A 15,465-nucleotide genomic window follows, 5' to 3' on the forward strand; every position below is an offset into this window, starting at 1 on the left:
CGCTCACGAAACGAACCGCTCGTCGAGACTACCTTTCGCGGCGTTTCGTTTTCATTTCGCGTCGTAAAAATGCCATTCGGCTACGGGGCTTGTAGACAATATGGGTTGAAGGATATTGGTATACTAACATGGAAGCACATGGCGCCTCCGACCAGCACGTCGTTGGGGCAGCTGTAGAGCCGCGGCAGCACCGCCGTGTTGTTGTTGCTGCCGCTCTTCATCAGCAGCGATGAGAAAATTGCTGCCACCAAACAGATTATATAACACTTTTTCTCGTGCTTTGTACACATATTTAAAGTCACATAAAGGTGGTACGCGATTAATAAACAATATTCTATTCTTCGGTTCTATTTTATTATATCACGTCTTTAGATTAAAAAAAAACTCATATAAATATAAAAAAAAAATACTGGCCGGGATTCGAAACCATGACACATGCATAGCTGGGCACCGTTAATCAAATAGTTAACTTCGTTAATCGCTAATCCGTTACTAAAAAAGTTAAGGTGGCTCGCTTTCCATACAAAAAACATCTACCATTTATTTAGTCACCGCACACTACAACCAAGGACGATTATAAAGGACCAGCAGAGTCCATACTAAATACCGTACCCCGTTGGCAGCCGTAAATCTATGTCACTAGATGTCACTAAGAGTGTCATTTGAATAAAAATGTCGTTTTTTTTTTAAATACGCACGCGGTAGTTCAACGGCATTACAAGTGATACAGTGAAAAGTATATAGATGACGCTAGGGGCCCGTGTCATGTTTCAGTCCCTGTTTACAACGCAAGCCATCGTTCTTGTTTTGAATTATGACAATCATGCAAAAGAGTACCATACTGTCAAATTTTCTATCTCTTTCATTTTGAGCGTGACGTCAATGATTAGTAATATTACTTTCAGTATATTTAAAATTTAGATTTTAATGAGGCCATTTCGAACGGTGTTTATGATAGATATCATGTTGACAATCAATCTCCTGACCGTCTCGCTCACATAAATATATTCCCCTATATTTGAACGAGTGCGACCGAAACAGTTGAGTATTATTGAAGATTTTTGAATGTCTAAAATCTTATTGGTAAGTACCTAGTTGTCGAAAACCCGCTTTTTCCATAAAGTGTTGGCGCGACGTCAAGTGGGTGATAGGCGTACGAGCAAGTACGCGTTGGATGGTCGACTACTATGCGCGGCGGTTTTTACGCGTACTTACGGTGACACACAATCGAAAAAGGTCGTCGAGCCATAAGTACGCATACTTGCTCGTATCGTACGTCTATCACCCACTTCAGACTGCGTTTCGATCGGCGTTTAGCGTCAATAATTATCAGCTTGGCTTCACGGCTTTACGAACCTTAGCTCGGACCATCGAATATGAAACTTATACCTAAACTTGTTTTATACACAAGGGTATAAAGAAGTTTATAACCAGGTGCTCCACGACACCATTGCACCAATCTGTCGCCAGCACCACTACACTTCAACGGCCAAGTCTCACAACATCCATACTAATATTATAAATGGGAAAGTGTGTGTGTCTGTTTGTTTGTCCATCTTTCACGGCAAAACGGAGCGACGTATTGACGTAATTTTTTAAGTGGAGATATTTAGTTGAAGGGATGGAAAGTGACATAGGCTACTTTTTGTCTCTTTTTATATCCCCCCACTTCCTTAGAATGGAGGATGGAAGTTTGTGGAGAGATTTTCGAATTTAACGCGACGCGAGCGAAGCCGCAGCAAAGGCTAGTTAACTATAATAATAAAGAAATCGCAGTAAGGAACTTTATGTAGATTTCATTACTTTTTAGAGATAAACAAGCAGTTCCATCGAGACGGCTATTTTTTACAGAATGTTTTTGGTGGGATATACATAGGCATATATAACACTAACCAAGTATCTATTGTCTTAGTCCGTTTTCACATTATCCGATCCGATATCGGATGTCGGAAGGATTTAAATGGAAAAAATCCAAGATAGCACCTGTAATGTATGGGGTATCAGTCCTACATCCGATATCAGATCGGATAATGTGAAAACGCATAGTCTCATTAATTATTACTTATGTCAGAGTTTCACTAATTATTTCTTTTTATTCATTTATTATCTCAGTTTAGGTTTATACGAGTACCAAACGAGTAGTATAAGAGTAGAAAATATATTACCAAAACAATACAATCTATCATTAATTTATTATAAAAACGTAATCCAAAGTGCCACACCTAGTCGGCCAGTGCATGGCCTACGCTGCCGATGGTTAGGGTGCTCGGAGTGACATACAAGAAACGCTGAAATATCCGCGTTCTGTCCAAGACGAAGCCTGACCGACGAAGCTAGCAAGTCTCTCTAGCTACATGTTAGCTGAAATACTGTCAAACCGTTCACTGTGATTACTCAGATTATTATAAGCAAAATGATCTTCGAATGAACTTTCTGGACAATTGAGATGCATGGGCGCAGTCGAAACCAGCTCGCCCCTTCAGCCGTGTCCCGTTGAAAATCGGAAAGATTCTTTTCCCCTCACTAGCTCGGAAACACGTGTTTTGTCCTTTAATGCCAGCGGGTAAAAACGCATTTTATCCACTAGTGGGTAAAGTAATTTGACCTTGAATAAAGCAAAATTAACTGCTTTAAAATTGATAAAAGTAAGTGAATCTAGTAATAAAGATGATTTACCACCTGTGGAACTACTGGAAGCAGTGATAAACGCATTTTTTGGGTTGTAGTTTCCTCGCTATAGTGAGGGGAAAAGTTTTGTGTTACACTCGGGTGCAAATGTATTTTACTTCTCGTGTGTTAAAAAACTCGCAAGTTCAGGATTCTATTCTCAAACCACTCGCTTCGCTCGTGGTTCAACTATAGAATCCTTTCACTTGCTCGTTTTTCAATTCCACACTCGGCGTTAAAATACAACTTTGCCCCCTTGTATAACAAATAACTATTTCCTTAGCACATTTAATGTTTACAAATTGGATTCGCCTTCTGTCACCTAAACTGGTAAATTTATGTATGAGGTCATTGGTCATACAATTATTTATTTATACAGTTATTAATTCTGTATCTCTACTCGCATTGCTGCTGCGATTCTAAAATATTTAATATCCATATTATGAATATTCAATAAATCATACAATGACATTTGTGATGTGACATGGATGTCACATCTGTTGGCACAATGATTGCGTTTTGTTGAACGTATTTGAGCTCAACATATAGGTTTATTATCACTAAGTATATTATATTAATGAACAACGAAACGGATGTGACATTTTCCTAGTCCACCAACGTCATCTAGTCATTTTATTTGGCAAAAATTAGACAACATGCGAACAAACTTAGCCAGCGAAGCGATCACAACTACGTCGAGGCCGACCAAAAAATATAATTTGTAAAAATTGTGTTTTGAGCCAATATTTTGATATTAAAATAAAGTTTTTTGATAGTTATTCATAGTATAATATAAAAACAAGTAAAAATATGGGTGAAAATATGTTTTTTTCCACTCCCGGGTTACGAAACAGCGCCATCTAGTTTTAAAGCAAAAACTAAGCTTTTTTCAGGGGTACGCTTTTTTGTATGGGCTATATCAGTCTAGTATTAAATGGTCCTTGCTACAACTAAATAAAAATATGCGCATACATCTACTATACATTATCCATCGTCGCAGTATTGAACGAAATACATTGTTTCATACAGAAATCATGGACAAATCCATGTGAATTTTTTATTAATTTTACGAAAATGTGCGTGCCAAATTTTGTGTACAGACACAGAGCCGTCATATTTCGCGCATTTTTAGTTGACATTGTCATCAGTGACACTTGGCTCTTGACAAGTAATTATTTAAAGATATTGGTTTACTTAACTCAAGCAAACTCAGAAATAATGACGCATTTTGTCAATAAAGATACATATCGTGTATTTCGACACTGCTATACATAGTGTGAGGTCCCTCGCCCACAAATTAAAAAGGATCGATCTTAAAACTAATTTTAAACCACCTTGTTCGACGACCGAAAAAAAAGTTTAATTTACTTTTCTTCTTTAAATTTATAATAAAATACACATGTACTTACGCAGTGTAAATAAAATTCATAGCTTAAAATTAATCTTGCACCACATATAAACTTTCATTTTTTTATTTCCTTAGAAGTAAATTTTTTGAAAGTCGCTTATTACGTCAAGTATACAATATACACGTAGCTTAATGTAGAAAATTCAAGTTTTTAGCTTTTATAGACCCGGAATATTTCAATTCTACTAATGCTCATATCGAAACTTTAAGTCGGTCTGGCGGATGGTTGGGTCCATCCGATTGGTCTGGCTGCTTACAAACGGTCTAGTTACAGGTCCCTGCGTATCATATATCAAAATCAGGCTTGAGACAATGAGGTAAGTTAGAGTCGTTTTTTGCCAACTTTGTCGCGTCTGGTAAAAGTTATGGCCGGCGGAAACGGTCTGGCATTGATGATAACTAATTTCTAACAACGTGCTCTAACACATATATAAAAATCAGCCTTGAGAATTTAAGGAAAGTAAGCACTTTTTTTTTCACCTTCATCACTTGATAGCAAAAAATTGGCCGATGGGCCGAACTAGAAAATATGCACACATTAACCGCCGATATGAACTCTACATTGTCCCAAAGTTTCATCCTTGAGAATTTGAGGAAGGTCTGGCGGGCCTGGGCTCTGGGTCTATTAGTTGCATCAGTATCCACTATAACGTATTATATTTCTGTAAAGGCCGAAGTACAGCTAGCCTATTGAACTCTAGGCTGCACGTGGAAGGCAGTGACCGCCTGAGCTACTGCCAAGAGCTGTGTCAGGAGAGATGCTGGCGGTGACGGGACTGTTGTGGCACTTTGGGCGGTAGAAGCTAGGGAAGCGAATGTGGTCGTAAATAGGGCTCGAATTTGCTGCCCTATCACCACAACAGTCGCCATGGTAAAGCTTAGGATTCACCGAATCAAAGTTAGTAAAAGCATATCCACTAGAAGAATACTTTTTTAGGTAATATTTCGGACTTTTAGCAATCGACATCGGTAAAACCTAGGATTTACCGGCAAATCATAGGATTTGCCGCACTTCGGGCTTTTATAGTAGCGTTCAGAACGTGTTTTTCGCAGCGCAGATGGCGCCTGTGCCCTACTAGATTAACGATTAACGGACTCGGAGAAATTTAACGGAAGTTAACGAGTCCGTAAACATTTTTTCAAGTTAACTTAAAAGTTAATCCGTTAATCGAAATGTTAACTTCGTTAATTAACGATTAACGGATTAACGAGTTAATGCCCAGCTATGGACACATGCGATGTGCTTGCGAACATAAGACCGACCTCTTACGACTGAGCGTGGACCCGGCTATACGTAGATAGATAAGAGAATGTATGGAGCCCCACATTCTATTCTGTGTTATTTTCTTTTTACACATACCAAGTCACATGACAGTCATGTGGATTTTACTTTTCAGCGCTAGGCAACCTTCTTGTGGATGAAGACGTGGTTTTTGAATATGTCCTTGAGGCACTCCTAGGGTGTGCTGTGATGGTATTACTATCCTAGGCTACTTACAGAACTTCTGGCCGGTCTCCAGTGTTGTGGCAGACACGTGATTCTTGGCCAGGTCCTTGAGATACTCCTGCCGCGTGCGTGTGGCCATCGTGCTGAACTTTGGTGATTGTATGGCTGCGTTCTCGCCATTGATTACCTACAAAAACATGAAATGTTGTCACTACTTCGTAAAACTTTCTATGTATTGTTATATTTTAATCTACTTTGCCAACCTTCTCTTTCTAAGATAACATAGATAATTTATTTCATAGATAACATTTACACAATTTAACGAATAGTTAAATGTATAAAATATAGTTCATACGGTAAATTCGCTATTTATCCTCGAAGCGCACGCCGGAAAACATATTAATCACATTCATAACTTTTTGACATTTAAGGCTATATTGTAACGTAATCATTTATATTTAAGCCATAAACGAATATATGCCAAAAATGTATGACATATTTCTTTCGATTATTTTAAAGGTTATTTGTGTTTATTTGATTCTCTGTATCGTAAGTGATCAAGAAAGCATAGCGTAGTGTTGATATGTTGAATTATTTCATTATTAATGTGTATAATTATCTACTATGTATACCAAAATCCTCACCTTACTCAATAGCAGATCCGTAAAAACCTCTCCCTTCGGGTAGACAGCGCCATCTTTGATCGGCGGTCCAAATAACGGCACTTCCTTCGCGCGACTCACAGCTATGCTATAGTGCGTGTTCTCCGTGCACGGGTCTATCGCTCGCACCACCACAAACACGTGTTGGAACTGCGAACGAATGTTCCTGGGAGTGAAGGGCGCCGCTCCGGGCTCTTGGAAGACTATAGTGACTATATCGTTGCCTATATGCCGCTTTCTGAGTAGCTGCTGCCTGTTGTTAGGCGTGTAGGGCAGCATAGTTGACACGTGGAACATAATCTCGCAGTTCTGATAAGTCGTGTAGACGGAGTAGAGGCCGGTGGAGTCTGTGCGGTTGTCGAGGCCCGCTTTGTATTTGTCGAAGTCTTTTAGCCGGACGGTGTGTCCGAGCGTCTGGAGGAACTCTACAAAGGCCGGGCCAGCTTCTTGGTTATTGTACATCTCTTCTTCGGTGGACTGGCCGCTCTTGCAGTACATAACTCCTACTTTGTAGTGGCGGGTGACACATTGTTCGTCGAGTCTTAGGAGTTGCTCTTCGGCGCCGCTCCCGTTGGTGCCCAGTCTGTAATTAAAGTGGTTAATGATTAATAATTAAATACAACGATCAGGGATTATCGCGATCGTGATCTGGACATTCTAGACGCGTGGTGTTTTCACTGAGCGTGAAAATAAGTGTAGCTTATTATGGATAATTAAAGCATCGAAATCGTTACTGGTCATTGTACTGATCAGGACATTAAAACAAGTAAACATTCTGGACATTATTTCTGTACATTATATTTACTTTTATTGGACCAATAATACACCTAAATGTTGAATGATTTACTAGGTGACGCGTCTTTTCAAGTTCTAACAAGATCCATCGGAAGTTCAGTCCTGAAGAACGGACTACACTGTTATCCCTAGTTAATTCGCTAATCAGTAATCATATAAAGAACTCAGAAAGTGTGAGGTATTTGTCTTAAGACATGTCAAATTATAAGGTAAATAACTGCTTCAAAAAATAAGACTTGCCTGAGACAACTGAGTTGCAACTCCGGAGCAACATACTCCAGCACCTCCTTAGTGTTGTAAGTAGCTGTATTGTTACTGGGTTTGATAGGTAACGCGTCTTCCAGCAGTGACCCCCGCAAGGTCAGCAGTTCCGAGGTGCGCACGACCAGGCGGTACTGCCAAGCCAGTTGAGAAGCTGGTGCGGACGCGTCAGACCCCCCTCTTCTTAGTTCCACTCGCTCTTTCTTGATGGAAATCGCGACGGGCCCAGAGTTTCGTCCATGCCGAACCAGTTTTGGTGTGCTGTCAAAGAAACATCAAATGATTATTTTTCTTTTATGAAAAGGATAAGCATCTTGTTTATGTAGGATGACTATAGTGACTATATCGTTGCCTATATGCCGCTTTCTGAGTAGCTGCTGCCTGTTAGGCGTGTAGGGGAGCATCGTTGACACGTGGAACATAATCTCGCATACAGCAGAACCGAAGTTCAAATCCAAAAACGTCTGACTAATCTTTAAAGGATTAAACAGAATTTGAGCATTGCATTATCAAACTATTTTTGTACATTTGCGATAAAGAGTGACTCTCAAAGAGTGAATATCCAGTAAGTAAATGACAAAACAAAAAAATCGTCCTGCATACCTTCTCATCTACATTTATTACCTACTAATGGTCAAGAGCTCATACATGACTCGCGACAGATTTCTGGCAATCCTAATCAAAACAAGCATTGAATATCACAATATCGCTTTTTATTGTATAAGAATCGATTGTCAGCAGTCATAATCATAATACATCGCCTATCCATAACATAAACGTAACTAAACGGATGCGTAGTGTTTTACGCAACTCATCAAATGATATTTAACATCTAGGTAATCGGATGTTAAATATAATAAAATATTATCTTTATTGCTGCCTATTTGATTGAAGAGCTGTTGTGGCTCAGATGTGTCAGCTTTTAAAGAAAACGTTAATAAAGTTGAATTACTAATGTCTAGTACATATATATTGCAGGTAAAAATTAATATTTATGTATACTTAACTAATCATGAAAACCACAGTAGCAGTCACGCAACTTTTCCTCAGCACGTGTATTTCCCAATAGCATTTTGCGCTCTATATAGTTTACGACTTCAAACGGATAGATTTCTTCCTACAGTACGGCACTTTGGCGGTAAATTTTGCTTGTATTTACAGTGTCGACAGGGATGATATTTAATACTCTGCACAAAAGCTGTCCATCAGATTATAAATAAATAAATTAAACATTCCTAACTATTTGTCGCTTTCTGTTAAGGGCGCGTTCTTTCTTGGTTATCTTGGTTAATCCGTTTCCGCTCGCCAGTTCCGTGCTAAAAACACTTCCGAACTTACATAGCAGTAGTTCCTATAGTACAGCGCTCCCAAATCCTGGCTCTATACAGACAGAGGCGTCAACGTGTTTGCAAAAGGATATTCATGTTGCCAGTGAGTGTGGCCCAGGGGAAACTTTGGGACGACGAGGCCGTAGACCACACTAATACGTTTGTAACTTACATTGTCCATAGAAGTAGTTCCTATAATACAGCGCTCCCAAATCCTGGCTCTCGACAGGCAGAGGCGTCAACGTGTGCGCAAACGGGCATCCATGTCGCCAGTGAGTGTGGCCCGGGGGAAACTTTGGGACGAAGAGGCCGTAGACCACACTAATACGTTTGTAACTTACACTGTCCATAGAAGTAGTTCCTATAATACAGCGCTCCCAAATCCTGGCTCTCGACAGGCAGAGGCGTCAACGTGTGCGCAAACGGGCATCCGTGTCGCCAGTGAGCGTGGCCCAGGAGAAACTTTGGGACGAAGAGGTCGTAGACGACACTAATACTCGTACGTTTGTAACTTACACTGTCCATAGAAGTAGTTCCTATAATACAGCGCTCCCAAATCCTGGCTCTCAACAGGCAGAGGCGTCAGCGTGTGCGCAAACGGGCATCCATGTCGCCAGTGAGTGTGGCCCGGGGGAAACTCGAGGACTGAGAGGCCGTAGGCCGCTCGAGGCCGGTGCCAGCTGCCGGCTTGACCCGGTATCGCACCGCGAGATGTCCGCCGGCATAGGGACACGCAGCGCTCTTCTTCACCTGTAGAATGATAAATAATTGTATAGTTTTTTCGGAAAGGAAATTTTTTGTACATTTTCAGACTGATTGGGAAATTGAACTGTCATTTTATTATCTTGGAATATTATGAAAGTGATCGAGAATTTCGCACGTATCAATACATAAATTGCATGCTACGAATGTCACAAAAAAATTAGAAATGTTGACATGACATGAATACGACATGATTTATCTTTTAATACAAAAAAAAATCCAGTTTTTAAGTATGTAGAACAATATTAATTGTAAGAAAGTGAGCAAAGCTCGATTCAATGTAAATATAGTTTTCAAAACTTTTTCTGTTGGTAATTGTGTTCATTGTGATTGATAAGCAATATAAGCAGCTCAGCGTTAATTAAATGTGTGAAACGTATATTATCGAAATAAGAAATATCTTGATGCGTAATTCTAATTATAATCTCGTCACATTAAAGCGCAAATCGGCAATATGATACAATATTTAAATGAATTCGGCATACCTGATCTATGCGAAAACTTGGTCTTGTAACTTGACTGAAATACATATTAAGATAATATTCAGAGCCCCTAAAAGTAGTTAGTTACCTTCGTGCGTATGCGTAAACCTCTGTACTGATCAGGATGGAGTTTGTTATGGAAATAGTACCTACATAGGTATATATAGAGAGTCGAAAGGGTTGACATAGGATCATTGTTATATCAGGGGCCCGTTTCTCGAAGCTACAAGTTACAATTTATAAGTGGTAGTCAATGTCTAATATAATATGACAAGTTGGAAAGAGACTTCCGCTTGTAACTTGTAACTTTCAGTTTTGAGAAATGGGCCCCAGGTATCATTTTCTGCGAATATACGTGCGAATTAGAAGCGGAAGTATTGGCAGAACGCTACCGTACAAGGGCCGAGGCTAGAATGCGTGGCGAGCACCTGGATGCCGAGGAAGCAGAGCGGGCTCAGCGGCTTGCAACAGATCGCCTAAAGGAAAGGTGGAAAAAGATCACTGGAGGATTCCCTATATGGAGTACGCACCATAAAGGCATCCTCCCGTCATTTGATAAGTGGATTAACCGTAAATGTGGAGTCCTTACTTACAGGCTCACGCAGGTAATGACAGGCCACGGTTGCTTTGGTCATTACCTGCATAATATTAAGCGGGAACCGACTCCGGCTTGCCATGAATGCGGCGGTCCTGACGACACAGCCCAACATAATTTGGAGATCTGTAGTAAATGGGCAGTGGAACGACAGCAACTGGTAAACAGTGCAATAATTATTGGGGGGGGACCTCTCGTTGCGAAATGTTGTTACCGCAATGCTTCACAATGAGAGATCCTGGGATGCAGAAGCTCTCTTTTGCGAAATGATAATTTCGCAAAAGGAGGCAGCTGAGAGGATACGCGAGAATGACGTCGATGCGCATCCGCTTCGGCGTAGACGAAGAGGGAGAAGACGAGCACAGTACGCAGCTGATGTGCGTCAGATTCCTCAATAGGGCCGAATGGTTGGGTGCGCGATCTGGGGCGTATGGTTCCGTCGTATGGACGTCTCGGGGTATACCGCAACCATCTTTGACTGCGGTTAAAAAGTCCCTGAACTCTATTTTGATGCGGGCGACCCAGCTTAGACTAGCTGGGCGGTCAGGGGACGTCATGGCAGAATGCTAGCGATCCCTAGACGTCGCCTACACGACAGTGCAGGCTAAACCGATGTGGGTTTAGTGGGTAGGACGTTTCCCCCCTTTCTCAACAAGAGAAGGGTATGGGAGATAGGAGTCCCACATAACCCCCGAAATCAATGGGGGTATGCGTAACAGCATTATCACATCGTTAAAAAAAAGGTATCATTTTCTGCGAATATACGTCAAGAGTATAAGTTAGGATCAAATAAAATACCATTACTAATTTTGTGACATTTTCAACCTGGTTTACTCCTGACTAAATCGTAATAAATATTAATTGTGGTACTGCAATGCCGTAAACAGTTCATTTATATTTCAGGTAAATAAGTCCTGACAGTAATAGACTGTAGGTCATACTCTCATACAGGCAAGTAATACTTTTTCCTTACATACATTAATTTGCATTTTAAAAACCCCTGCCTAAATGACTAAGTGGAATTATGCAATAAGTAAGATCTTATTCTTTCATTTCACAGAAACTATGAGTGATGTTCGCGAGTTTATTGCTCTCTGATGACCTTAAACCTGTTTTATGACTCATATGATGAAAATGTAGTTTACACATAAATTGGAAGCCCATTCTAAACCTTTACATTCTTTGGTTCTTTGTTTACATTTTTTTTAAGACCATTTTACATATAGAGTCAATACCTCAAGGGTTAAGGTAGGGTAGGAAGGTAGGACCTTAGGAACTAAGGGTTTGCTGACCACCTTTGCGAGATTTTGCTACTTGGTACCTACTTAGAAGACTAGTCAAATGAATCATAGAGTATGTATATAGTCTCAGAACTTATTGTTAACATATACAGTTGTTTCGTTACAACAATAAAAAATACATGTATTTAATTTTAAGTCGTAAACACGAAAAAGCATGTTTATGAAAGTACAAAAACAAAAGATAATCTTGCAAAATGTGAAATCCATACAGAGATAAGAACTTTATTGCATATCAGCAGATAAATCAGTAATGGTAGTAATTAATTACTACTAATCAATGAGCCAATCAGTACAGTGCACTATTTCATTCATGCAATCATTGATTGAAAGAAGAAAACAAGACTGATTTTTAATGTGAAAGAACATCAACAATCTGCTAATACAGCGTTTTCGTAGTTTAAAACGCTTGCAGCCGAACCCAACGTTTTACGCGTTAGCGCGCACTAAGCAACTACAAACAGAGAACCTAGGTAATTAGCCGTCAATGTTAAGGAAGAAATTGAAACTGCAAAAAAAAAAGTCATAGAAAATGACAATTAATTAATAATTACGATATACATGTGCGGAAAAGAAGAAATTCGAAAACAAGTGGCGATAAATTACACCACAACCAAAAGGATTGTTTAAATCGACATGAGTGACTAACAAGGCTAATTTACAATGCCTATTAGTAGGGAGTTGATGCATGAAAATCATAGCAAGTTTAGCAACATGATCTAAAATCTTACCATCACATATTAACAAGAAAGTCTGTGAATTATGTGCATAAATTGCAGAATTCCGTATGTAATTGTATAGAATTATTGAAGCAGAGTGTACAGCGTAATGCTCCACTGGCTGTTGCACATTATTGTGGTAATTGAGGAATCAGTCAATGGAAGCGGTGTTGAATTAAAAAGTTGGATGTTTGTGATATTTTCATTCAGTCTCATTGATGCATGATTTAATCTTGTGTTTGAAGAGAATTGGCCAATGTAAAAGCTTTATTATTACATAGGTACAAGAACGAGAGCAATAGGTACAAAATTGGAGTAGTAAATAATTTTGAAGAAAAAATCATTAGATTATAAAATTAAATATATTTGGATTTTGTAATGTCATGTTATTTATGTTGCTAAAATATAATTTTTAAATGATAATATGTTGTAATTATTGTAAATATGTATTATAGTTGTATAGCATGTAGTTTAGGCATAAGAACATATGCTTTTTAGTAGCTAAGTGTGCAATTTTAATTTTATATTATGTTAGAAGACCCTAAATGTAACCACACTTAATGCAAATAAATACATTTCATTTCAATGCATTTAACACCTTCATGGAGGCAATTAGATGAGCTTGTAATCAACCATCCTGCATCCATACTAATATTATAAATGGGAAAGTATGTGTGTCTGTTTGTTTGTCCGTCTTTTACGGCAAAACGGAGCAATGAATTGTCGTGTCGTCAAAAAATTTAAGTGGAGATACTTGAAGGGATGCAGGGTGACAAAGGCTACTTTTTATCTCTTTCTAATGCGAGCAAAGCCGCGGGCAAAAGCTAGTACTTCATATAAGGTCTTCTGATCAGACCCAGTATTCCAATGAATGTGTGAAGTAGTACTTACCTTCTGCTTAAAAATGTTGGCTATGCAATCTAAGGTGAGAACATAAAAAAATCTCCTAGATATTTCATGAACATTACTAAGGTCATAAAATGCTAAGAGCCACATTATTTTGTAAACAACACCAGTAAACCATTATAATTATGAGTGAGGTAATGGCAGGCTCTGGGAGAACAATGTCAGATGTGAGAGCAGAATTGGTGTCACCCGATTCTCAGCCACACAATGGTCATTCCATAGTAAGTTGTAATGCTTACTCTGTACCAATACCAGACTAATTATACTGTAGGTGCTCTATTAATGTTAAAGGCATATACTTTACACCTATGTAGGTATTTATTTTATTTTGAACTGTGATAACAATAGATATGTTGTTACTCGATATTTTGTTTCTGGTTTCAAGCATGTGTTGTTTTTATTTATCTGCCTGCATTACCTTAGCACTTAAATATTTATTGGTGTTATTAAATATTTTCCTGCTATTTCCAATCCAAGAATTTCACCCATGGATTCTTTACAGTGAAAACTGATTCATAAAAGGTCATAAATGGGCCAACTACATATTATGATTCATGAAAATATTGTAGTGGTTTCCTAAGTTGCAATTCAAAACCAGATTTAGATTCTTTTAAGTCTTATTCAAAATTTAACACAATGATGGCGAACAACCTGCTAGTTGGGTTAATATTGTATAACAAAAGGGGCACTTGTCAATAAACATGCATATTTATGTTATTCATAAGCCCATTTTCCGGCTAACAGAAGGTTTATCTTATAGACTGATGGGAAATATACTAGTTTAGTTAATTTAGCAATTCCTTCCAAATTCAAAGATAGTTTTATACTTAGATTTTTTCAAAGTAATATAGTAAAACATAGGTCCATAAAACATGCAATGAAACATAATATTTTATAACATGAAAGTTTTAGTAATCCAAAAACCACATTAATCTGCAAGTCAGATTTTAAGCCATGCAGATTAACTAAGTTCTATGTATTATCTTTACCTCAAAGGTGGTAGGTTGCAATTGATAAAGTTAAATAGCCATACTAACCTCCCAATTCATTCCTAAAGAAGGGACAAGCTTCCAGCAACTCATTGGATCTCCCATCCCCCATGTCAGGTACTGTGTCTTCTCCCAGCGGAGGGCCCCGGGTCGCTAGAGAAGCAGCAGATGCCCCTGTTGTTGTATTCCTCCTACGGCTCAACAGTGCTCCTCTGATCTCAGCTGCATAACTCAAGTTCGCCATCAAGGATTGACAATCATAGTGAGCAAACTGCTGTTTTTTCATTCCTTCAGATCCAAGCGATCCATCGTCCATGGGCTGTCGGTGTGTGGGAGCCGCGCCACCCCAAAGCTTGTTGAATTTGAGGCGAGGCTTCGGGCTGGCGCTGGCCCGGGGAGTGGGGCCGTCGGAAGTGTCGCCGCTCAGGCCCTGAGCCTTCTCCGTCACGTTGTAGTTGTGCACCATCGCGGGCAGCCTGTCGCTCGCGCCCCCGATCACGTCGATCGAACCGTGACTCCCATACTCGCGCCGCAGCCCGTTTCCGGACGGATGTTCACCGTATATCAAGTCGAGACTCGAGTTACTGCGATACATAACATCTCTGGCTTCCTTCCGTCGGAGATGATCCGGAGCGTACATGGCATATTTCGACGAGTGTCAGTTCGCTCCCGACCCTCGACAAATATATAAAATAACACTGAAGCGCTCACTGACCACACATTAATTAAAATACATTCGTAAATACCACGAATTACTACGATGTTCAGACGTACACAGCGAGTGACTTCACAACATGATGAATAACCGAGCTTACGTTTATTGTCACATAATCAATCATAACAAAACTTTGCGCTTAACACTAACGATAAACTAATTTGCAATAGGTATTCTATATTTACAAAGCTAACACACGTCTTCACAACACAAAAACGAAAACGAATGAATGAAACGAAATTTATGAAAGAAAAAACATTATTCGCGAGTAAACGTATAATGTTGCCAACACATAAATATAGAGTAATGAACGGAACGGTATTTTGAGTGCCAGTGTAAAAAATAGGTTAATTTTAAAAAACTTAAACAGATAACCACAGATATAATGTGTTAGAAATAAATTGGAAATGGAAATAAACAATTTCGATAAA

General features: G+C 39.2%; 1 protein-coding gene across 1 annotated transcript in view; it reads right to left on the reverse strand.

The window, feature by feature from the left end:
• LOC125231497 (signal-induced proliferation-associated 1-like protein 1) overlaps positions 1-15,245 on the reverse strand; it is a 38,241-nt gene extending 22,996 nt beyond the window's left edge. The window contains 7 exon segments of the mRNA XM_048136990.1: positions 129-241; positions 5,574-5,709; positions 6,167-6,767; positions 7,220-7,469; positions 7,472-7,501; positions 9,085-9,318; positions 14,368-15,245. Coding sequence (XP_047992947.1) covers positions 129-241; positions 5,574-5,709; positions 6,167-6,767; positions 7,220-7,469; positions 7,472-7,501; positions 9,085-9,318; positions 14,368-14,959 — 1,956 coding nt within the window. The 5' untranslated portion in view covers positions 14,960-15,245.
• Positions 15,246-15,465: the final 220 nt, after the last annotated feature.

Source organism: Leguminivora glycinivorella, chromosome 1 (genome assembly GCF_023078275.1).
Source record: "Leguminivora glycinivorella isolate SPB_JAAS2020 chromosome 1, LegGlyc_1.1, whole genome shotgun sequence".
NCBI classification, from domain to species: Eukaryota; Metazoa; Arthropoda; class Insecta; order Lepidoptera; family Tortricidae; genus Leguminivora; species Leguminivora glycinivorella.